General features: G+C 37.0%; 1 protein-coding gene across 1 annotated transcript in view; it reads left to right on the forward strand.

Moving 5' to 3' along the window:
* The window catches only part of SLC6A15 (solute carrier family 6 member 15), a 47416-nt gene that overhangs the window by 9385 nt on the left and 12942 nt on the right, over positions 1-25089 (forward strand). Inside the window, exons 2-7 of the mRNA XM_084794123.1 lie at positions 7467-7914; positions 11878-12035; positions 12531-12657; positions 13714-13895; positions 21322-21432; positions 24837-25078. Coding sequence (XP_084650249.1) covers positions 7626-7914; positions 11878-12035; positions 12531-12657; positions 13714-13895; positions 21322-21432; positions 24837-25078 — 1109 coding nt within the window. The 5' untranslated portion in view covers positions 7467-7625. The remainder of the gene's footprint in view (positions 1-7466; positions 7915-11877; positions 12036-12530; positions 12658-13713; positions 13896-21321; positions 21433-24836; positions 25079-25089) is intronic.

Below are 25089 nucleotides of genomic sequence, written 5' to 3' on the forward strand. Positions count from 1 at the left end.
TGTGTGTGTGTGTGTGTGTGTGTGTGTGTGTGTGTGTGTGTGATCACAAAAAGCTTCTTTGATGAGGTTTGTTAGCCACATGTAGTAAGGAATTATTCTGTTTTAACAAAGTGGCCATAGTATATTCTTTTCTATAGACCGTGAGCTCACTAGCTTAGAAACTTGGCAAGTACTATGTGTGACTTCCTTTTTGTTGAGTGGTCTTAAGTCTACGTAGACAGCAGTTGCTTGTCCCAACTTGTGAGTACCACATATGAAACCTTTGGTTGTTGTGGTATTGCAGCCCGGTATGGCCTTTAATCACATGACCTGCAAGGCAGCTCGCATAGCATTTTCTGGAACCGTGGAAACAAGATCACAAGTAAAGGATTCAGGTCAGATACAGCTCAAGTCATCTGAGTCCTGTGTCTCAAGTGTGTGGTATCTTCAGTAATGGGGGGGGGGCACGCTCAACCCTTAAGAGACAATTAATGGTAACAGTTATCTATAGTGTTTTGAGAGTTACTCGGACTCCTCTGACTAACCATTTGATAGGAGGTTTCTTGTGTCTTGACGCAATGTTCTATCAATAGATTCTGGGGAGCTCAGTCCTCCAGATCATGGTTCCTGTATCTGTGGCTCAGAGGACATTACAGAAAAGGGAGAAGTATATTAAAAGCTGTAATACTGGGCATTCTCCCATGAAGCAGTTTTTTTTTCTAGAAATAGTTGCATAAACTAGACTAGTACAAAGACAATATCCCTGAGCATGTTTAAATAGAAGTGGGGAGAACTTTTTGGGTTTCATCTCTAGGCAGGGAACTGCAGGTAACTAAGGACTGCAAGGAGGAGAAACACACACACACACACACACACACACACACACACACACACACACACATCATTAATCCAAGAAAAAGAAGCTATCTTTTGAGAGGAGGCAGGCATGGGAGAAGTTGAAAGAAAGAAAGGGAGAGAAAATTTTTTGTAATTCTACTTCAATTAAAAATATATTAAAAAATAAAAAATACTAGCGCCAAGTCTTACAAGTAATGTTTACAAGCTTTTTCTAGTGATACATTGCACACGAAATACATACATTATCACCTAAATGAAATCAATTTGAGAAACAGTAAGCTTTTATCATGCTGAGAAGCTATAAAATTATTTTAATAAATGCAGACATGTATGGGTTTATAATATCCATACAGAGTATATTTTCACAGTTGTTAGGACATAAATAAGAATGTCTGTTTTTAGCATCTTTGTTCAACATTTTTCTTAGCCAGTAACATCAGTTGCATGAGGGATATTAAAATTAAGTAATTAAGAAAAACACAACTTGGCCAGCCTATGCCCTCTTCTTGTTGAGACTGTATTGTCCATATTACCACTGAGGGCCATACTGCATGTCTGTGGTCCTACTGCAGCTGGGGTCGGTATTGATGTCCTTGGCCTGTGTTACCCCCCAAGGCCATACAGATGTCCATATCTGAGCTGCCATCTGAAGTCATGTTGGTGTCCATGGCTGTGTTGCTGCCAGGGGACTGCACTGATCTAAGAGGCCTACTCTGCCACCTGACATCATGTTGATATGTGGAATCCATGATGCCTCCTTGTCTAGGTCCATGGTCCCATTGCAGCCAAGGAGCCATGTTTATAGTCGGAGCATTAGCCAGAAACCAACTAGAGGCTCTTGATCCCATGCTTCAAAACACTGGGAAGAACAAGAGGCTGTTTTTGCTTTAATGAGTGTGGAGGCACAGTTGAGAGCAAGGGACATGGAAAGTTTCTGTGACAACCCTTATCCCCACCCCAAATATTCCCCCCTGCAAAGTAACAGTCTAGACCAGAAGCCATCGAAGAGAATTCTCAAGAAGTGTAGGGGAGGCTGAAGTGTGGCTCTCCACAACTGATGGCCTCTGGTGGGGGTGCAGGAGGGGAAGATCACAGCTCTATTTAAGAAGCAGACCACTGAGAGCTTGGCCATCCTCCAGTGAGTACATGGTAACACAAATTGGACATATTTCTCTATTATTATTGTTGTTGTTGTTGTTGCTGTTGTTGTTACTATTATTTTACTTTTTTGAGGTGGGAGGTTACCAGAGTGGGGTGGTGGACATGGTAGGACTAGAAAGAGAGTATGTTTGGCATGCATGACGTGAAATTCACAGAGAACCAGAAAATGTTATGTTAAAAATAAGCGCCAGTAGAATTATGTCTATTCATTGATGTCATGATCGTGTAAGCCTATTCTAGGTTATATTATAAAAATGACAAAATCTAATTTATCACTATTAGAGGAGGATGCGTTAACAATGAATTTACAACCAGTTTTATTCTATATATAGTAAAAGCAAAGCCTGAAATTATGAAAGAGTTGTAATAATATAAAAATGTAATGTAACTAGGGGTACATTTAACAAAGTATATTATGAAGCGTTGTTTAGTAAAATTGATGAATACTCTTGTAAATGTAATGATATGCTAAGTTCACACACTGAGAAACCCAAACTTGCAGACACCATTGTTATCAAATGCGTTTGCATATTTGATGCAATACTGTTTAAAATACCAGTGAATTTGCATTTAGTTAATTATTTTTTTTTCATTTTTAATTTCTTTCCCTGTTTCTTCTGTCTGTCTTTCTGTCTCAGTTTTTCTCTCTCTTTCTCTTTGTCTCTTCTCTCTGTCTCTGTCTCTTTCTCTTTCTTTCTCTGTCTGTCTGTGTGTCTGTCAGTCAGTCTGTCTGTCTGTCTGTCTGTCTCTCTCTCTCTCTCCCTCTTTCTCTCTCTCTGGATGTGTGTGGTGTGGTGTGTGTGTGTGTGTGTGTGTGTGTGTGTGTGTGTGTGTGTGTGTGTGTGTACATACCATGGCATGCATGTGGAGGTAAGAGGAAAACTTGCAAGAGTTGTTTTTCTACTTCTACTACATGGGTCCTTCGTAATAAACTCAATTAATCAAGCCTGGTGGAGAGCAAATTTACTAGCTAAGTTACTTCAGGGCTTCTTCTTTTTGTTCTCTGGTAGACTTTGACAAACTGATTTCAACTCATGTGTGGGAAGACAAAGACCCAAAATAGGTAAAGATGTTTTCTTCAAGGCTACCAAATACAAATAGCCAAAACACTATGAATGTAAGATTTATATAATTTCTGATTATTTCATGGTTCTTCTTGCTGTAGGTAGCTTATTGTATATATATTTATATGCGTGACAATATAAATGTATATGTAAAATAAATAAATGACAAATTAAGGAAAATCAACTGGTATTTATGACACAAACACAGAGAATAAACGAAGCTAGTCAACCTTAAAAAAAAAGTGCTGTTTCATTTAGAGTTCTTGTTTGCAAGTTGTGGAAACTGATGCTGGCAAAAAAAAAAAAAAAAAAAAGATACTGGCATAGTTTCAGGCATCATAGACATAGCAGGGTGCTTACAATGAGATGGAAAGGGGAAAGGAAAAAAAAGTCATTCTAAGAGACAGAATGCAGCATCCATGGCTACAGAAGTTGTGTTCTGCTCATTTTACCTTTGGAACCGAATGAGCCACTGATTTTTTTGATAATGTTGTGTCTCCTTATGATTCGACACCATTTTCTCTTCTGCTGTCACACACCCTTTGTTGTATAACTTTTTTTGCCCCTTCCTGCAAAAACAATGGGATTTATATCTTCTTTATTTCTCTTTAAAGATCAGCTTGCACAGGAGTACAACTCTAGGCCTTTAAACCTGGCACTTGGCTGACAGCTGCAGGTGGATCTCTGTGAGTGCAAGGACAGACTGATCTACATAGTGAGTTCCAGAACAGCTAGAGTTATGTAGTGAGACTCTCCCAAATACCTTCAAAACAAATGGAGCAGCAAACAGAACTCTTTTTTCTCTGTTGTCATGTGATTTAATACCATCTAGTTACCATTTACTTAACTACAAACCTAGTGACTGATAACAGAATGACTACACAGTTCAATCAAGGATTGTGTCAACATTTTCTTTATACAAAGAGATGAAACAAGCTAGAAACTTCTAATGTTATCACAAAAGGACAGACTTTCCATAAATGAAACAAGGGAAGCTAACAGCCGACCTTGACAGCAGACCAAGACAGCATTTGATTCCAAGGTGGTTTAAACTTCTGGATCCGACCATGCCTGGAGTTAAGGATTGTCTGTGGTATTTCTAGGCTCTCTATTATTATTATTATTACTATTATTATTATTATTATTATTATTATTATTATTATTATTATTATTATTATTATTATTCACATTAGATCCCAACTGTAATCCCCTTATTCTTTTTTTTTCTTTTGAATTGTTACTTTATTTACATTATCTGCAAGATTTGGAATTGACATTCATAAAATTGGTGGTGAATTGTCATTTGTACACTTTTTTTTACATTACATATACATTTATATTATTACACAGCTATGCAATAAACTACCTACAGCAAGAAGAACCTGTTCCCACCCTCCCTCCCTCTTCTGCCCTATTTCCCTCCCTTAGACCTCTGACAGATGGAGTACTTCTCCCCCACTGTCTGACTATAGCCTATCAGGTCTCATCTGGATGGCCTGCATGCCTTTCCTCTACGTTCCCATGGGGCCTCTCTGACAAGGGACAGTGATTCAATTGTGGGCACCAGAGTTCCTGTGAGAGGCAGTCCCACCCTTCTCCACCCCCATTCTCCATGTGGAGAATGAGCTGTCCATCAGCTGCATCTGAACAGGGGGTCCAGGCTCTCTGCTTGCAGTGGCCTTGGTTGGTTCACCAGACTTGATAGTCTCCTTGTGGAGCTCCTGACCGCCCTCCGCCCTCATTCCATCCCCATCTCTTCCATACAAGCAGGCCTCTTTAAGAAATTATACAGCAAAATAAACTGCTTAATTATGATGTTTCATACATTCTTTGTAGTAGTTGGTTATTCTTGCCTGCTCCTGTCTTCCGCCTCCCTCTGGGCCTTTTGCTCTCTTCTATTCTCAATACGCCCCATTCCACTTTAAACTAGCATTGTTCCAGCATCCTCCCTTCCTTCCTTCCTTAAAACCTCTTCTCTCATATGGGCCCCTTTCATGATCTGAATTATACCCATTCTCATATAAATATATATATGTAATATTAGAAGATAAGATCTGTATGTCCACTGTATTGAAGCCGAAAGAGGTCATTGGTGCACGAATACAGCATGTCTTAACTGGTGCCACAACTGTCCATGAAAATCTAGCTCATGTCGCCAACCAATGAATCATACACAGGTAAAGCTTTTGAAGTCAGTAGGTTTTGAAGCGATCTGGTATGTGGAAAGAAAACTTAGTATTAAGGGAAAAAAACCTGCTGAAACATGGAGAACTTATTCTGAACACGCAACAAATTAATTATAGACTAATCTATCCAAAGAGTGAGCATGGTCACACTAGTAAAAGTGGACGTTTATAACACCTTCTCACTGTGGTGGTATTTCCGTAAGAACCTTTGTTGGGCAAGATTATTATCATTATCAATTTATAAATGAGTTAAATAACTTGGCCATGATCATAAAACCATTAAGATTTAGAGAAGAGATTGAACTTCAGAGAGTCTGTCTTTACAAGCTAGATTTAAATGTTTGGCACTGATATGTCTCTTCATATGGACAGACCAGTTCTTACAAGATTTAACTATCATAAAAGATAAAAGCTTATGTGAGACCATGAAGAGATGAGGAAGTAGAGACTACATCTTCTTTCAGATTATGAGTGCCTCTCTAAAGAGTCCTCCATTTGCACGAAATAGCAGCAACATTTTCACGATTGTATTTCCATTTAATCCTCTCATTTTACTTTCCAATTTTTAACCTGTACCTTCCCCTTCACATAAGTCATACAAATTATAAATTGTATTTCCTATTTATTAAAGTTCCAATTTTTCCCTGACTTTTGTTACTGGGAGGGGTCTTTGCTCTCTCCTCTGTATGGCTAATTCTTATTTTCCCGTAGCCCAGTTCCCCAGTATGCTGTCTATAAGGGCTCTTCGCTTTTCTAACAGAAGGAATGCTTTCCAATGATATAAACATTTATAACAAAGTAAATAGTGTTTGTTCAAGTGGGGTCTCTTTGTTACTTAGCTTTGGGTAACATTTTTCTCCCTTTGTCCTTACATCTTTTGCATCTTCTTCCAGTTCTACCCCACTCTCTCTTGTGTCTATAAAATACTAGTCCGTCATAATGACTCATATCTGAGGGGAGAAACTCTACATTGGTGTCCATTTTTAATGAAGTAAAATGAAAAGTAAATGAAGATGACCGTGGCAACTTAACATCTTAGATGAAGGTTTATGTTTTAGAAGAGAAATTGGAAAACGTTTTTTGGGAAAAAGGGTTTGTGCATAATTCAGGTTTTGTAATCCATAACAGCAAGTCTTCTGCTGTAGCACAAAGTTAAGTGTTATATAATACGTACAATTGGAAAGATTAAGAACATTGGGTGGAAAGGACAGTTTGGCCGAAATGGAGGAAAGGCATAGCAAACCATAAAAACCCTGTAAATAGAGGTGGGAAGTTGTCACAATCATGATAGAGCTGGTAAACATCACCACTTCATACACCAATCAGTTTGAAAACATTACCGTTTTATATTTATATGCTACATTTCCTATCCTCTGCATATGAAAATGCAGATGGAACATGTGCACAAAACATATCTGCATGTAAAAAGTGCTGACCTCTTTAAAAGGTTACTGAATATATGAGTGGTTTTCATCAAAGACAGACAGGCAAGATTTATAACTTTGTCATTCATTGCTGGAAAGAAATGTGGATTTTGTGTCAAAATAGCTTTCCACAGATTAGAAGAGAGTCTACAATATTAGGGTGTAAGAAACATAATTGGCTTATTTAGTTCATGGCCTTCATTTAGTAGGTAAAATCATGTAGAAATACTCTGTTGTCATTCGGTTATATAAGAAACAGTTTTCTCTTCATTAGATATACAATTGATAAAAGTGGGCACTGCATGTGTCATTATTGTAATCTATAGAATGGCTTGTCAGTTAATTTCCAGTTCATGAATAGACAATGAATATATAATAAATGAATGATGGAGATGATTTGAGACAGACTTACATAGTTTGCTTGAATATATATACAATTTGTAATTAGAAAAAATAAAAATAACAGATATGTAAGAAAAATCTACTTGAGTTAGAGAGGAAAAATATTAAGAATGCTAAGAAAAAGTAACTAACAATGAAAAGCCTAAATACTGTACATTAAAGTGGAGATTAAAGTGTATTTTTAAGAATTTAGCCAAAAGAAAAAATATGTGAGCCTCATACATGTTCTAATTAATATGCTTTTGAAATTACTGAACCCTGAATGACCAAGATCAATTATGTTTTATGGTCTTAGAGAGAGACTTGGCCATATAAATGAGCAAGAAAGAATGTTGAAGTATTGTTGATCTTTTTCATTACTAAATATCACATTTCAACTTTTCCTTTCACAGGTATATATACAGAGCATTGGGATTAGGTCCAGGATCCATAAGAATTTCTCACCTTGAACCAAGGATTTATATGATCTTCTTCTCATGTTTACTTCATTTTAAGTAACATTTAAAAGCATATATTTGCCTCAAGGGTGTCTTCAAGAAGAATCCTTTCCAATGCCTAAGAATAGCAAAGTGGTAAAGAGAGGTTTAGATGATGAGGTCATTGAGTCTGTCAAAGACCTTCTGTCTAATGAAGACTCAGCTGAAGATGCTTTCAAGAAGAGTGAACTAATCGTTGATGTTCAAGAAGAGAAAGATGCAGATGCTGAAGATGGATCCGAAGTGGATGATGAAAGGCCGGCTTGGAACAGTAAGCTGCAATACATTCTGGCACAGGTCGGCTTTTCCGTAGGTCTGGGCAATGTGTGGCGATTCCCATACCTCTGTCAGAAGAATGGCGGTGGTAAGTTGCATTTGTTTGCTTTAACGATGAATTGCCTCACTAGTAAATTGCAGTTCCTCATTGCAGGTAGCTCCTACTCCCACTGCAGTCTCATTATTTCTGATACAGTGAATTCCATTACCAATTCCATTGCAAAGCTATGGAGACTCATTTGTGGGAAGAGAGCCCAGCTCTGTGTTCAGATTAAGTTTCCATAGGAACAGATTGGTGCCCTACAAATACTCCAGGGATTGCTTAAAGTAACACATTCTCAAACCTCTTCCATGGATACTGTAAACATTGCTGAAGTACTGACGGGAACTATTCTAACAAATGTTATGTTCTTTATGCATGACAGAATTTTGCTGTCAATGAGACTCTAAAGCCAACAACACCGAGGGAACATGGGTGTTTTCTCTATGACTGATTACCTCTGAATTTTAAATTGTTTCATTCTTTAACAAAAGCAGAGCTAACATGTAATTTTAAAATGATTATGGTCTCTAAATGTTGGCTAGCCCTTTTAGAACTCGTAAGATGGAGCTGAACCAGGTAATTACCAGAATGCCAGTCCTCCTTTAGCCTTACAGATTTTACCCCATTGATTCCAGTTCCGTAAGTAACACTGTGTCTAGCTTCAAAAGAATACTTGGAAAAAAAAAAAAAAAGAAAATACTCTTAATTTTAAACAAAAAATGGTTTCAGCATTGTCAACACTTTTAGTATGTAAATGTGGGCACATAATTATCAGCATTTTAAAAAGAAAAAGAGCTGATAAAAAATCCAGTTTAAAAAAAAAAGTCAATATGAGGGAGGATATTCTAATAATTCTGTAATACATCACCCCAAAACTGAGGGAACTGTAATTGGGGCTCAAGAGTGAAATGCTTTTCTGCCACACACAGGATCATAGATTCAACTTGAGCTCAAAGGAAAAAAAATAAACAAAGGCAAATTGTTTTGAAATTTTATAATATATGCATATGAATTCTGCTGAAGTAAACGTGGATAAAAATACATATTCTGGACTAGGAAGATGGCTCAGTAGGAAAAGTACATGGTGTGCAAGCTTGAGTGCCTGAGTTTGGGTTTCCATTACTGATGGGAAGGCCATGCAGGGTGGCTGCGTCTGAAACCTTAATGCTCCTAGCCGGCAGTCAGATGAATCCCTGCCAGCCAGCCGGTCAAACCAAACCAAACCAGCAAGTGCCAGTATCAGAGAGAGACCCTGTCTCACAAAATAGGGTGTATACTGATAGACGAAGATGCTTGAAGTTGACTTCTGGCCTCTACATGTTCATGTCCATGTGAGTGGCCTTCCTTCTTACACATGCACAAACCCAAACATATATATTCCATAAGGTACACATTTTTATCATCAGATATTGGAAGGATTATTTTGATCCTTTGCTCTGGTCTGTGATCATTTGGTTGCATGAAAACAATTGTGGGTCTATTTGACACACCATGTCAAATGAATATAACATTTCACGTGCAGTTTTTTCTTAGTTTCTAAGGATGTTTGAGATGGTTAGATAATTCCAGCTGGAACACAGTAGGACATTAGGAAAAGCAACGTATTTAACATATCTATCTGTTTGAGAGCTAGGAATTTAATTGGACATGAAGTGAACCTTACAGAAAACACTAATTCCCTAACAAATTGACAGTATCACATGGGAATTATTTATGGTGTCAAAGATTAGCACCTGTGTGTGACTGCTTTTTGAAATTTTTGTTGTTTGTTTGCTTGCTTGCTTGTTTGTTTTATTGTTAGTTACTCACTACTCATTTCCTTTGCTAAGACTGTCAGAAAGTGAGTTCTGATTTTGAGACGTTTCACTTTCTGCATGGTACTGGGTGTCCTGCTAATGATGAAGGTAGCCTCAATTTAAAATCAGGTTTGCCGGGTGGTGGTAGGTAGCTCATGCCTTTAATCCCAGCACTTGGGAGGCAGAGGCAGGAGGATCTCTGTGAGTTTGACGCCAGCCTGGTCTACAGAGAGAGTTCTAGGATAGCCAGAGTTGTTACACAGCGGAACCCTGTCTCGAAAAAAACCAAAATAAATAAATAAATAAAATCAGGTTTCATTCCTTTTAGTATGACGCCCGCCTCATTGGAGAACAGTTAAAGATTTGCCATTTGGTTTTTAGCAAGAGGAATCCCTCTATTATACTGATAAAAGTAAAAGTCAGAATACTTACACTTTTGTTTTCTTGCCTAGGAATGAAAATAGAGAGCAGTATTGCATTTCTCATGAGACACAGACTGGATCGGAGAGGGACAAAGACTGTACAGCATATTTTTCAAGAAAGCTGAGGATAATCTTAATCAAACACAAAACAACTCTAAATCCTTCTTCATGAATCATTTGAAGCATTTTTTTTTAGTAACAGAAAAAAAAAACCAACCACAGGTTCAATACATACGTTGACTTGTGTAGATGTTACATTTAATGCCCAGCAATTAAGATTAAAATGTATTAGGATGTGGAGTGTGTCTCACACTTGGGAGTCACTTGACAGTTGGATACTTAGCTGTTTCCCATGTTTCAAGCCATGTGACCTTTCTCTAGCTGCCCAATTTCTTCAAGCTCAGTTCCTACCCATGATGTAAAGTTGATCTCGTAATTGTAACACATTACGTGTGTGTGTGTGAGTATTTGTATATGATTATTTGTGTGTGAGTGTGTATGTCTGAGTGTGAGTATGTGTGAGTGTTGTGTGTGTAGGCCTGCACATTGTTTGTGCCAGCTACATGCTCCTGGGCACCCATGGAAGACAGAGGATCATTCAGTATCCTGTGTTAACTCTCTCCACTTTACTCCTTTGCAATTGGGTGTATTTATCAATGACCCAGAGCTAGGCCAGCCCAGAAATTTGGATGCATGAAGCCCAGGGTGTAGGTCATTTCACACTTTATTTACAATGATCTCATATAAAAACGTATGTGCATAGCTTTATCTCATCAATCAAATATGTGAATAACCTTGTCAAGCTATCCAGTTGATTTGCAAATCATTAATAATAATTTACATGTGATTTTAATAAACTGGCTGTTCCCTTAACTAAGAGTGTTATACTGCTAATACAGCAGCGCATTCACTTTAATGACAGATATAAAATGTGTTAGTTTTGCTTTCTCAAACACTTTATGCATCCTTTCTCATAATCGTGGAAACAAAAAGCATATAGTTCCTGAAATGAACTTTTTATGTATAATATATATGGGAAAAATCATATTGCCTTTGTTCGGATTTTTTTTCTTTTTCTGTCTTCTGCACTAGGTGTTTGCTCTTCTATGGTATTACTTAATTTAGAATACAAAAAAAATTTAGTTCTGTCAAGTGCCACTGAGCTCAATTCGTGCTTTTGGGATGCAGGCCTTGAATGAGTTTAGCTTAGTAGTCAGCAAATAACCTTGTAAACACTGTGTGAAGATGGATCTGAGTTTGTGAAGCCTATTGACAAAAAAAAAAATTATTTCAAAGAACTGATCCTTTATTGTCAAATGAAACCAATTAAGTTTTCAATAAAATAAAAGTGGGGTAATTTATATGACTTCTAATGAGATTTTTTTTTTACCATGAACTACTTTTTAAAATATTTAAACTTTGCTATTATTTTGTATGTGTGTGTTTGCATGTGGCGCATATGTGTATTGGGGAAACATGCATGCAGAAGCCAGAGGAGGTCTTAGGAGTCGGTTTTCCGCTTCCGCTGTGGGTTCAGGCAATAAAACTCAGGTCATAAGATGTGCACAATGCACGTTGTACCCACAGAACTGGCCTGAGGAACTTCCTAGAGCATCGAAACTCAGGATTCAAACTTTTGAAAACTTACAGAAAATCAATTATGTTTTCTTCAGGGGCCTCTATGTGTATCATAGAAAAACCTCAAATACTGTCTTTCATGAAATGATTATATCAATACATACTATGACTGTTGAAAATATGACGTACTCTGTTTCTTCTTGTTTCTCTAGGTGCATATCTTTTACCATACTTAATACTACTTCTGGTAATAGGAATTCCCCTCTTTTTCCTGGAACTTTCTGTGGGTCAAAGAATTCGGAGAGGTAGCATCGGGGTTTGGAATTACATAAGCCCTAAACTGGGCGGAATTGGATTTGCAAGCTGTGTAGTAAGTTTCCCTCTGGGGAAGTTTGGCTCTTACCTGGCCTGGTTTGGGCTGGTGTAATCTTCGTCTCTGTTAACTCAATGTCTTCATCTCTGCATGGCTCTTTCATCATATTTTAGAAGCTGCTGGGACATAGCGCATTCACTGTGCAAAACTATCTACGACTACTGATAATACCTCAATCTTATAATGTACTTTAAAAGTTCAATTAAGAGATATTATTTTAAAGAAAAGATAATGTCTTTCAGATACAAAGAAATAAGATCAAGAATTAAAAGTCATTAGGTGGAGTGAATTCCACATCACTGTTTTTTATTTTAAATTTATTTACTTATTTATTTATTAACCGTACATCCTGATCCGAGCCCCATTCCTACTCACCCCTTTCTCCTCCATCCCCCTCCCCAGTTCCTCAGAAAAGGGGAGCCCCACTTCACTGTTTTACAGGGAGGGAGTGGCAGAAGGTTCATTAGGTAACCACATTCCTTTCTTTTGCAGGTGTGCTATTTTGTGGCTCTGTACTACAATGTCATCATTGGCTGGACGTTGTTTTACTTTTCTCAGTCTTTTCAACAGCCTCTTCCTTGGGATCAGTGCCCCTTGGTGAAGAATGCATCGCATACTTGTAAGACATATGTTGCATTGTCTTCTTATATTTAATTTTTAAAATTAGTAAAGGCACAAACTTTCTTTCCGGCTTCTTAAATACTGTGGTGGGTGTGGGAAAAAAAAACCCTCTGAAATGAGCATCTTATCAGACTTTCTTTTGCTTTTAGAATAGCCCCTTGCTTCAGTTTTTGGAGCAGCCCAACCAGAGAGATAAAGTAGACATTATGTAATTTTGCTGAATGTTTTCAGATGGATTTAATGTACTTAAGGTTTTGGTTTAAAAGATTGTAAGCTTGCACATTTTCTGTTGTAGACCTTGTATACCCTGGGTTAGCCTCATTTTCATTAAAATCAACAAAAGGGAGACAAAACACTGATTGAACTAAACTTACTATTTTTATGCTGTTGGCTATACTGTTTTGCAGCTTTTATTTTTAAAATCTCAAAAAAAAAAACCCCACCATTTCCTATAGAATAAAATCACTTATGAAGTTAAAATATTTTATTAGCCAGATTTAAGAAAGTAAATATATAAGAAGGGAAACATTTTATTTAACCCAGTATATATGAAACATAACTATTTGAAGTTGTAGTATACATAAACATTTTTTGTTAGCATAATAATTTACATTAGTTTTTATATGGCAATCCTGAAAACATTGTTCTAATTTTGCATTTGCAGCACATGTCACTTCATTCTAGCCCTTTACCAAAGTCCCTCTGGCCAGCAGCTATCACATTTTACTGTACTATGTTAGTGTGTCGGATAAGTATGGGTCTGGAAGGCAAATGGTTTGGTTTAATTATGTCTTTAAGAAGGTCACATATACTTTAGGATTTTTTTTTTAATAACTATAAAGGAGGATACCTATTTCGTGATTTTACAAAGCTTTCAAATCTTTGCTGCTCATTGCTAGGACGATTGCTGTTGGTAGGCTAATGAGTTGTTAGGAAATTGTAAGAACTGGCTTATGGGATTGCTAGAAACCTCCCCCCCCCCCCCCAGTAATTCTCACTACTATTCATATCATCTGATGAGTGCATTTTATCTCTCCCCTCACACCCCGTGCAGATATCGAGCCAGAATGTGAAAAAAGCTCTGCCACCACCTATTACTGGTACCGGGAAGCACTGGATATCGCCAGTTCCATCTCTGAAAGTGGAGGCTTAAACTGGAAGATGACTGTCTGCCTGCTGGCTGCCTGGGTCATGGTTTGTCTGGCCATGATCAAAGGCATTCAGTCATCTGGAAAAGTTAGTATGTTAGAATCCCTCCTAAATCTGTTACGCACCCGTGTGGGTACTGTCAATCCCTTGCAGCTATACCCTACAATTCAACTGACAAATTTCTTGAATACTTCATCTGGGTATTTACAGATTGGCCAAAAGTGATGTTTTTAAAAAAAAATGGGTGTAAGAAAATGACATTAAAAACTAAGTGTTTTATACTGACCATTTAATATCATTTGTAATATTTCCTTATTCCAGCAAAATCCTTTTAAAAAGTTTTCAATATTTTAGAGTCTGTTTATTTTGCTATTTATTCATCATCTGATGCTTATGTTCTCTGAGTACAAGTGAGCTGTCGTCTTGACTGAAGAATTTACTTGTTTGGTTTTGTTTTTTTGCCATGTCCTCTTTTCAGATATTGTTTTAAGAACTAATTGCATAATGAGCATTCAATTTATGTACTGTTGAATGTTTCTTAAGGCTCTTGTTGTCTTCAAATAGTTAGAATAATTCAAGCTACCAATGCAGGAAAAATAAAAGGAGGACAAGGACACACCTCCCAGCCCCAAAAAAGATTTTAAAATATTGTGGCCAAAAAACATATTATGTAAAGTGTGACAACTATATAGTTTGCTGTTTTCTTTCTTTTTTTTTAAATGATGCAATGGGAATGCAATTCCTATTAATTCATTTGCTCTCAAAATAATTAAATCCTATTCTTATGACTGCCATTGTTTTAAATCTCTTTCCATCTCTCAGTTGATTCACAGCAAGACTTATTTAATGTTGGCTCTTCTCTCTGGCACCTAATGGTATATTATAATAATTTTTCTTCTCAATATGTGGCTGTAATAATGTATCTGTTTAGTCTAACTGGGCATTACAGGTTAGTAGCAGTGGGAAGAGTTACAATTGGAGTACTACTACTGCCAATAATAAGAATAACTAATAACAATAAAACATGTTGATAATGGTAATAATAATTATAATTGTAATAATAATAATAACAAGAATAATAATAATGTGACATTGGCACTGGTGATTTGAGTTAAGCCAGTATTAGGCACTGATGTATAGTACGTTGTTGTTGTTGTTGTTGTCCTGGGGGCTGTAATAGTTTGTATCTTACTTATCCCTAAAAGCTCTAAACTGTAGTTATTACTTTCAGACCCACTTTGCTACTTTTTTAGAAAGAGGCTTGAGAAACTAGGTGACTTGCTTAAGTTCATGAGTAGCCAGTCCTAAGACTCAACTAGGCACATACGTATGGAGAGAGGAGAGAGAGAAAGGGGCGGGGGTTCTTTCCTTTCTAAGACAGGCTTTTCTATATAGCCCAGCTTTTCTTGAACCGGGGTCCTCCTGCCTCCTATGTGGTAGGAATACAGCCATGTTTCTCCTTGTCCTGCTGTCTCCTGTCGGTAACCCACGAGGCCTGGGTATGCAGCACTCTCTGCTGCTTCTTAGTGTGGTATTTATGACCAGCAAAGGATGACGTGGAAATGGGGGCAAGGGCGAACAGAAGATGGTCTAACTTACTTTTGCTTCTTGTTGACTTAATTTCAGTAAAAAAAATTATTGATATCATTTTAACCTGAAAAATCACAGTCGGACTGGCATTTTTCCCCCTGTTGTGGCTGCTAAGTTACTTTGCGTGTAAATAAGGGAGCATAATAGCTAACCCAAAGCTAATGTCTTTCAATCTTTTGTAAGTGTTATTATCTTTAACAACAACTTAGTAATTTTAGACACTGCTTCGATCGAGTGCACCCTGACTATTTAGGAGTAACTGAAGTTCTATTATACATAAGTAAGTTCTTAAGCCATGTCTAATCACTTGCACATAAATGCTAAGATAATGTTGTGTAGAAGAGCCACCTCTGGTGGGCCATAAGCATTTAAAATCCGTCACGATCATGTTTTCTAAGTGTGTGTCTTATTGTCACTTAAAGAGTAATATATTATTTTAAAAAGATAGTCTAGTTTCTATTATGCTGTATTCATAAGTGGTGATTGTATACACGTATGAAATGCAACATGCAACAGTTTTCGAGGAAAACATCTGATAATCAGTTCAAGTTAATGAATATACCTGTCACGTCAAATATTTAGCAATTTTTATGAGGAGAAGATTTGACATTTACTTCCGGTGATACTGGTGGTGCTTTCCTGCTTTGTCTTTAATATCATGCAATAAAACTGAGTCAGTAGAATGGAACATAACTTATGAAGTTCACGGGATTTACTCATCCAGGGAGAAGACACTAGGGAGAGAGTGACTCTGAGCCAGAATTTGAAACAAGACTTGCGTTGTACTGGATGCTGTAATAAAACCCAGGGTCTCTTCCACTGAGTCATCTATCCTTATCCAAAAAATATTTAACAGTTCAGATGGGGCAAAAGCTAATTGCAGTGAATGCTTAAATTGACACAGTTCTTTAGTATGGAATAGTGACAGGAGAGCTGTAAAGGAGGAGTGTACAGCTCTGTGTCTGTATTAAACAATCAACAAAGGCCTCCAAAAACAATTACGCAAGCATTAGGTAGAGAAGAGTGCTGGAGGCTAGCATGGTGTGCTAACTGTCATGGAGAAGTCCCAGCTAAAAGAGGAGAGTTTGCTAAACAGTTTCTTAAACATGCAAATACATGCAGGGTGGGGAGGAGGAAATGCCAACTGAAGCCACATGAGTGACAAGAGGAAGATGCTGGTAATCTCTCAGGCCCCAGAATGCACCTGCAGCACTGAATTGTCATGGCTTTTATTTTTCTACCTTTATTATAGTCTGTGGTCATAGCCCATATCTAGCTGAAAAAAAAAGGAGTCAGCAAAGCCACAAACAACAGGACTATGACCCAATGTCAGACTAGAGACAGAATAAGAGTGATAATAAATCCTTAAATAAAGAAAATCTTTTACAAAGGATGCTTGGTGACAGTGAAATTAGTGGCCTCTATAGTAGACAGCTCAAAATTATTTTGGTTGACAACTCTAAGGAGGCTTAAAATTAAGGTATTTCATTTATCTATTCTAAGATTATGTACTTCTTAGACTATACAAGGGTCATAGACACTTCCATTTACCTATTTATTTGACAAAAGTATTGTAGCATTGGCTACATTCAGAGGTTGTATGTGCCTTCATCACAGTTCCAGCATCTTATTGAATTCCTGCCCCCAGAATAGAATATTGAAATGAAGTGCTATCATTTTCTCCCAGCCCCAGGATGATGTTTCTTGTTAGTATTTCTTCACTATTAATGTATTACTCTGTTAAATATATTGCATATGTTGGTTTTTTTCATTCTGTCAGTCAAATGGTTCATAAGTTTTATTTCTAATTTACAACAAAGTTGACAAGTTAAGAAGGAGTAAGCTAGCTGTCCAGAATTAAGTAACTAATAAACAAAAGAACTAAAACCAGGCAACTAAGTCCTCAAAAATAATTTTTTTCTGAATGTGTGTTTGTATTAAACAATTTAATATAAAGAGAAGAGCAATTGAAAATTTTATATATATTCTAATTTCAGTAGTGTAACAAAATGAAAATATTCTCTATAATATTTTGGTTGGCAAACTAATCTTTTACTTCATGTAATTGTTGTGAAAAGTATCTTGGTTGACAACTCTAAGAAGTCTTAATATTAAACAAAGAAGTATGTCATTTCTCTAATCTAAGACTATGTACTTCTTAGACTATTCAAGGCTCATGGACACTTTCATTTTATCTCTTATCTATCTATCTATCTATCTATCTATCTATCTATCTAACAAAAGTACTGAATACATGCTGTTTACAGGAAACTGATTTAGTTTTAGAAATACAGCAAGGAACAAAACCTAAACTTAGGAAGTTTCTATTCTAGTGACAGAGGCAAACCACAAACTTGTAAAATAATTACAGGTAACAAGCTTACAACACCAATGGATACAATGTATAATACTTAGGTAGCTATATACAATAAAGCAATTTCATATAACAATGTACCTGTGCCTGGGCTATATACAAGCAAATTAAATGTTTATTAGTACTCTTATAAAAGATTTTGCTATGGAAATACAGACATTTGCTTAAATGTAAATTTGTGCTTAAGAAAAAGGTGGGTGCTTTCGATAGTGCTTACTTAAGATACATTATTTTAACTCTTAGAATTTTAGAATGGAATATATGAATATTTATCTGCTTAGAGGAGAATACAATCAAGGATTTCTCATACTCATTAGTATTCATCTGTTTGAAATCTTGACAGTTTTTACATTGTAAGCGTGAATTATTTCTGTTTTCCCTTAAATAAAAACACGCTAAAATTTTATCACTACATTCAAATTAGTGTATTGAAGAACACAAACGTATGTTGAACTAATAAAAGAAAATGAAAATAATAGGGCCCACAATATTAGGATACAATTTTAAAATAGCATGGAGTAAAGATAATGTTTTTTTTTTTTAGAGAATTGTACACAAAAGAAACCTTAACTTTCTATAAGTTCTCCTTTAATGTACAGTATTTTTGATGATATCTACTGTGAGCTGTACCCTAGTGAATGTAGATATTAACTGAAACGTCTCTGTCTTCAAAGACCATAGTGCGAGGAGCCAGGCAGATGACTGCTGTATTAAACACGGCAACAGACACAATCAGAACATGCATTAGGCAGCCTCAGAAACGGTCCTGGAGTTTGAGAGATTATTTGGGCCTCACTAAGATTCTTGGAGGAAAGCTTACCAGAAGGTTCACAGACAGGTCGTTGTAGGCACAGAATTCAGCAGGATGCTAAGTGCTCGCCTGTGACTTGGATATACAGTTTTTGCAGCCAGAGGGAGATAAAGCAAGAACTGTGACCTTTTTGCTGATGGACATTGAAGTGTCTGCAGAAACTGCTAAAGCGACGGGCGCTTATATAATAAACACTGTAAAGATGTGAAGGTTTTAACAGTTCAGCAAACAATAACATCAAATGTCTAGAAAACTCCGCCCTAAGAGGCATGCGTGGCGGGATCTCTGGGAGGAGAGGAGAGCTGACAGGGAGACCCCAGAGGAAAGATGAACAGGAAGTAAACAGGAAGTAAAGTGAGGATGACCAGAGTCTTCCAAGTCACTTGTGAAGCAGCAAGTTGAATTTGATTTTTAAAAATGTGCAAAAAGACTTCTTGCTTTTGGTAGCCACAAGATTGTGGAAAGACCCGATTATACGAGACCTAGGGGATTGGCAGCGGGACAGAAAGCTGACGTCATCAGAGAGAAGCAGGAAAGTAGCCCCTATTTCTGAAAGCACCCTAATAAGGAGAAACTACCAAATATAAATGAAAGCGTATTATCAAAGCAGAGGCGAATCTAAGATTATTGAACAGGTGTTTGTCTCGATTAATGAACATAAAATTATTTTATTAAAATATTGATTTTAATATACTGACATTCTACACACAAAATTAATTTGTACTTGATATCTTCAGCATGCTTAAATATGACTTCCAGAGGATAAAGTGCAGAGGAAGTACACAGAGGCAGCTTGCTTTGTATTATAACTTCTTCACAGTAACTCCAATTCCCACACTCCCTTCTGCAAGGCCCCCTCTGCTTTCACAGCTCCCCCTTATCCTCCTCGCGTCCCCTCATTTCCTCTTTACACACATACATTTTGTACAGCCATGTTGCATCTGCGAATGTTTTAGAAGTGCAAGAAATGTGAGTGAGCAGGAAAGATGTGGCCTCCATCCTCACAGAGCTCATATAACGGCAGACTGCACGGACCGCGAGAGAAAACTCAAGTAAGGTAACATCAGCAGTGCGACAGGCTGTCAGAAGCATCGCCAAACCCAAGGATGACATCTCCTAGGTGATATCCTCACCTCTGCTGTGGCAGAAGTAACAGCAGATGGCAGATTTCACTTTGAAAAAAAAAAAAGACAGTCTTGCTTGGGGTACCCAGGAAGATTTCTGGGGAAAGAGGGATCTGTGAGCAGTGAAAAGGAGGAGAAATGTGCTTACAGGGAGTAGCTGACCATGCTGCACCTACCATGTGGTAAGGATGTGAGGGCCAGAGCTCTGCAGGAAGAAAACATACTAGTATAAAAGCTTTGCAGGGCCCAGGGAGCAATTAGCAATTCATTCAGTGCTATTAGAAACTCTCAGGATGCATTTAGGGGAAAATAACGCAGCTGGGAAATAACACTGATGTGGAAGCAAGGAGCAGATTGCAGACTGTCTTGGAAATCTCCGCATGGTTGACTACAGCAACTGGCTGGCTAGGGCCATTTCTTGAAATAAAGGGGGCACAGCTTGGAGGGAAATTTAGAACTTTCCTTTCCCAGTGGGACAGTTTTATAGGTAATAGACTTCCACGTGGAGATTTCAAGGAGATAGCTAATGCCTGGGTAAAATGACTCCTTTGGGTGATAGCAATTTGTTGAGTTTCTCAGAGGGAAACATTGCAGAAAACACAGTTAAAGGTTTTATACTGAACACAATGCATAAAAATGACTCAGCACGTTGGGAGATTTACAGATTGCTTCATCATGAAACACTGCTCAAAATATATGTGAAACATGGGCCAGGACTTATTAGGGCGTTCATGCCGTTTCTTTCCTAAATACTGCTTTTTAAATGTACGTTATAAACAATCAACAGCATTCATCCTATGCCGTATTTATGCACCAACTCAAGGGAAGTTAAGTCAGTATTTTTCAGCACAGATCCACAGTGATATACTGTTCAGCCACTAGGCAGGATTAAGTTCTGCTATCTGAAGCATCATAGATGATAAACTGTGTGTGTCACACACACACACACACACACACACACACACACACACACACACACCACACTATGCGGATGATGCCCTGTCATTTACAGAAACACAGATGTAGCATAACTTAATTGAAGTAAATCAGGAAGTAAAGGACAAGTTCTATGTGCTCTCTTATCTGGATGCTAACGAAGTCTATGACATAAGAGTAGAGGGCAAAATAGTGGTCATTCTAGAGGCTGGAGAGGGAAGAGAAGGATAAAGAATTGTTGGACAATGGCAAAAAAAAAAAAAAAAAAAAAAAAAAAAGGAAGAGCACAAGCTAGCATTCTGTGCCACGCTGCGGTGAATAGAGTTTACAACAATTTCAGGTGCATCTTAAAATAATAACAAGAAAAGAATTTAATGATTCATAACAAAAGATGTTAGTGTTCTTAAAATTGTTATTAAACATTATATATATATATATAATTGAATTATGCTGTGGTCTACAAATATATACAACAGTATGAATCTATCTAAACAAAGTTTTACTTATGTCTCTAATGAGATTTTTTTTAAAGGCTGAATCCAGAGCAATCTCCAGAGCAAAAAGTGACTTTAGCAGTTATTAATATTGTTACACAAACAGTGGCTATCTAGAGTGTTCTTTTAAGTAAAGATTAGTCACTAGTCTGTCTCACCTGTTGTTATTTTTCTTTGTTTGCAGATCATGTATTTTAGCTCTCTGTTTCCTTATGTGGTACTCATATGCTTCCTAATCAGATCTCTCCTTTTAAATGGTTCAATTGATGGCATCCGACACATGTTCACCCCTAAGGTAGGTATCTTATTTTCCATGACATTTATTGTAAGAATGTCCCCATAGCTATGTTTAAGGGCTGATTGTTCTAACATTAATATGTTAGATTTCAAAATTACAGTATGTTAACACCTGCCATGAAAAAAGTGGCTTTTCTGTATTTTTAACTACATCCCGCCCAAATTTTCAAGCCTACCATTCTCGTTCTTGAGTAAGATTGTTATTATTTATGTGAGAAAATTCTCTCTTTATGAAACAGCTTGTGGTTTTTACACTGATGAGGTTGAGAAATTTTGATCTGCATTTAACATTCACCCTCTACTTGAGGAGTGTATAACCAACTTGTGTCACTGATTATTTGAAACATCAACAACAGTACCTTTCTGCTAGAAGAACTCATGAAAATATTAATCTCCCAAGTGTCTGCAGGCTACAGATAATCTAAAATCCACAAATTCGGAGGAATAAACCTAACTATTTCCTAGAAAACATGACCTCAAGCAGAACCAGTGTTTTCTTGGAAATGTTTTGTCCCCTCTGGAATCATAGTTATAGTGATAAGCTTGGGAATTTTTATAAACACATAACACATTTCAGGAAAATTTCCATTGGCTTCATGGGGAGTTTGAAATTAATACTGCTGCTCTATTAAGTTGATCTAAATTTCCTGCTGTGCACCTTGATCCTTATTACCCATAAAGACCTTGTAGACTTAATCATGCCTTGTTATTTTTAAAAACAACAGAAAACAGAAATAGGTTTGGATGTGCATGCGTTTTTGTGATTCACCAAATTAAAGGATCAGCGAGCAAGCTCACCATTAGCCTGCGAAAACTCAGCGAAGGAGGGCTTGGGCTGCAGTCAGACAGTGGAGGTTATGTGAAGGACGAATGGGGAGCTAGGGTGGTCCTGTAAGCCGGGGCGGAAGGGATTAGCTCTGTGGAATTCTTTGTCAGATGCCTTGTTCAGAGGCAAAAGGAGCTGTGTTCTTTGCATGTCTGGTTCTAAGTTTGTATTCATTTTGTAGGAGCAAAAAATGCTGATGTGGGCGTCTGGTTTTCTTCTGTAGCTCAAAAGTGCTCTTTAATGTTTGGTACCTTTGAGAACTTTCCATGAAACACTGCTTTAGACTCATAAATTTCAGCCACATTAGAATTAAAATCTGTTTCAAGCCTCACATACTTAATAATCAAAACTATTTATATTCAGAGCGTTGAAGAAAATGTTTCCCAGAGTTCAATGCAACTAATTCTTCTGGGTAAACTTCTGAAAACTCCCAAGTTCACAGCTGGTTGTCACACAGTTCTGGAGTTGTATTTTAGTACATAGTTTAGAACGGACACACACTTTTAAATGGAGCTAGCATTTAAAATTCCAGCCAGCACAAATCAACATTTTAAATTTAAGTTAGGGATCAACATTAAAATGATAGTGTCCCTTTCTTTCTTTCTTTCTTTCTTTCTTTCTTTCTTTCTTCCTTTCTTTCGTCTTTCCTTTTCTTTCTGCAGCTCACTTTCCAGTTGCAGTTGATAAAATGGTGTTAGTATACTCTAGGGCAGTGTTTCTCAACATATGGGTCATGACCCCTTTGAAAAACCTCTATCTTCAAAAACATTTACATTACGATTTATAACAGTGGCACAAAAGTACAGTTACAAAGTACCAAAGGAAATTATTTTATGGTTGGAGGTTAGCATATGAGGAACTGTATTAAGAGTCACAGAACCAGAAAAGTTAAAGGACAAATATCTAAACTGTTGATATAAAAAATATAATAATTATAGCATACTTTTTTGTTTACTTGCTCTCAGACAGAGTGTCTCGAACTGAGTTGAGCCTGGCCTCACACCTGTGGCAATCCTCCTGTTTCAGTCTCCCAGGTTTTGGCAAAGCAGTCATGAGCTACCGCACCTGGCTATTCCTTACTTTTAATTTACATTGTTTATGTAGGGAAAAAAGTGCCTAAGCTCACAATATACACTGAAACAGCAAGTTGAAGTTCAGTTCTGAATTTGGAAGCAGGAGAAACGAAGTCTTTAGAAATGGCTCTTTCCTGCCACCTAGTGGTAATGCCATGATAGACAGTTGGTTGTATTCGGAGCTAAGCATCGCAATGTAGTAGTATGTACGCATTAGTTAACTGCTAAAAGTACAAATATAATCATTATGTTTGATAACAATTTATAAGGTATTAAAATAATTTAAAATTAATGCTAATTAAAACTAACTGAAGCACTATATCCCAGTATCTAAGGAAAGGTGGGAGTTTTAGAGGCCGCATAGGTTATTATTTATTTCTGCCTCTGACTTGTTGTGTGACGTTGGGCTTTTTTTTTTTTTTTCATCTTCTTAAAGGCTCAAATAATAGTTTCAACAAGTACATGGGCTCCTGTGACTATTGAGTGAGAAAAAATATGCAAAGCATTTGTGTTTACCATTTGGTGTCTGTATACAGTATCGATATTGGACACTTAGAATGTGGTTGAGACTGTGGAAAAAAATTTGTTGTTACTCTTTCCATTGAGAAGGCTGCATCAAGAGGACAGCTATTTGCCATGTTTTCTCTTTTGTTAAATTACTCAGTGGCAGCATCGTGACCTGAAACTGGGTAGAATTCGTATTCTCAGCACTCCCCTCTCTTGCATTACGCTCAATAAAGACAATTTGACATTAATGTTGGGAAGATAAAAGATACCAATTAATCATGTTTTCTGACTGAAAATGAATATAAATGCTTACTGAGGTCCAACAGCTGTAGATAATATTATTAAATTTAACTATTTTATTACATTCTTTAACGATTTGAAGGTTTTTTTTCCTAAAGAAGTAAGGCAAACTTTATGAAACTTGCTTACACATTCAGAGCATTAATGTGTCAATAGTCTATTTTCGAAGAAACTATTCTCATGAAATTTTAAAGTGAGTAAATAATACCAATGGAAAGGTACAGTGGCAGCCCGATCCTACCAGTTATGTACTGGTTGCTTCATCATCATATTTTCGCAGAAAACACAAAGCCCGAGAGGATTGTGATGTGAAGTAATTATTTCACTTGTGTTGGTAGTTGACTTATTATGCCATGGAAAAGACAAAAAAATTATATACCATGGGGAATTATCAAAGAGTAGTAATTTCCCTGTCATACTCTCCTGTGATGATTTATCTGAAAACACTGAAAAGTTATTTTGTAAGCAGAAAATCTTCATGTAAGGGCTTGATGGTATCTCCTATTACATTCTTAGCTGCTTACTTAGACAAATAGTTATTTCTGTTTATTTATTCATAGCTCATAATTTGTTCTATCATTTTAAATAACTTTCACATATATAATTTATCCATATTAAAATGATCTAATTCCATAAAAGTGAATGCTCTGAAGTAGGAATTTGTTACTGATCTCTGTTCTCTTCAATTTCACACAGCTTGAAATGATGCTGGAACCCAAGGTTTGGAGAGAGGCAGCGACTCAGGTCTTCTTTGCCTTGGGTCTGGGCTTTGGTGGAGTCATTGCCTTTTCAAGTTACAACAAGAGAGACAACAACTGCCACTTCGATGCTGTGCTCGTGTCCTTCATCAATTTTTTCACTTCGGTCCTGGCAACATTGGTGGTGTTCGCAGTTCTGGGCTTCAAAGCCAATATCATAAATGAGAAATGCATTTCACAGTATGGACAAT

The sequence above is a fragment of the Acomys minous genome (assembly GCF_964271855.1).
Source record: "Acomys minous genome assembly, chromosome: 9".
NCBI classification, from domain to species: Eukaryota; Metazoa; Chordata; class Mammalia; order Rodentia; family Muridae; genus Acomys; species Acomys minous.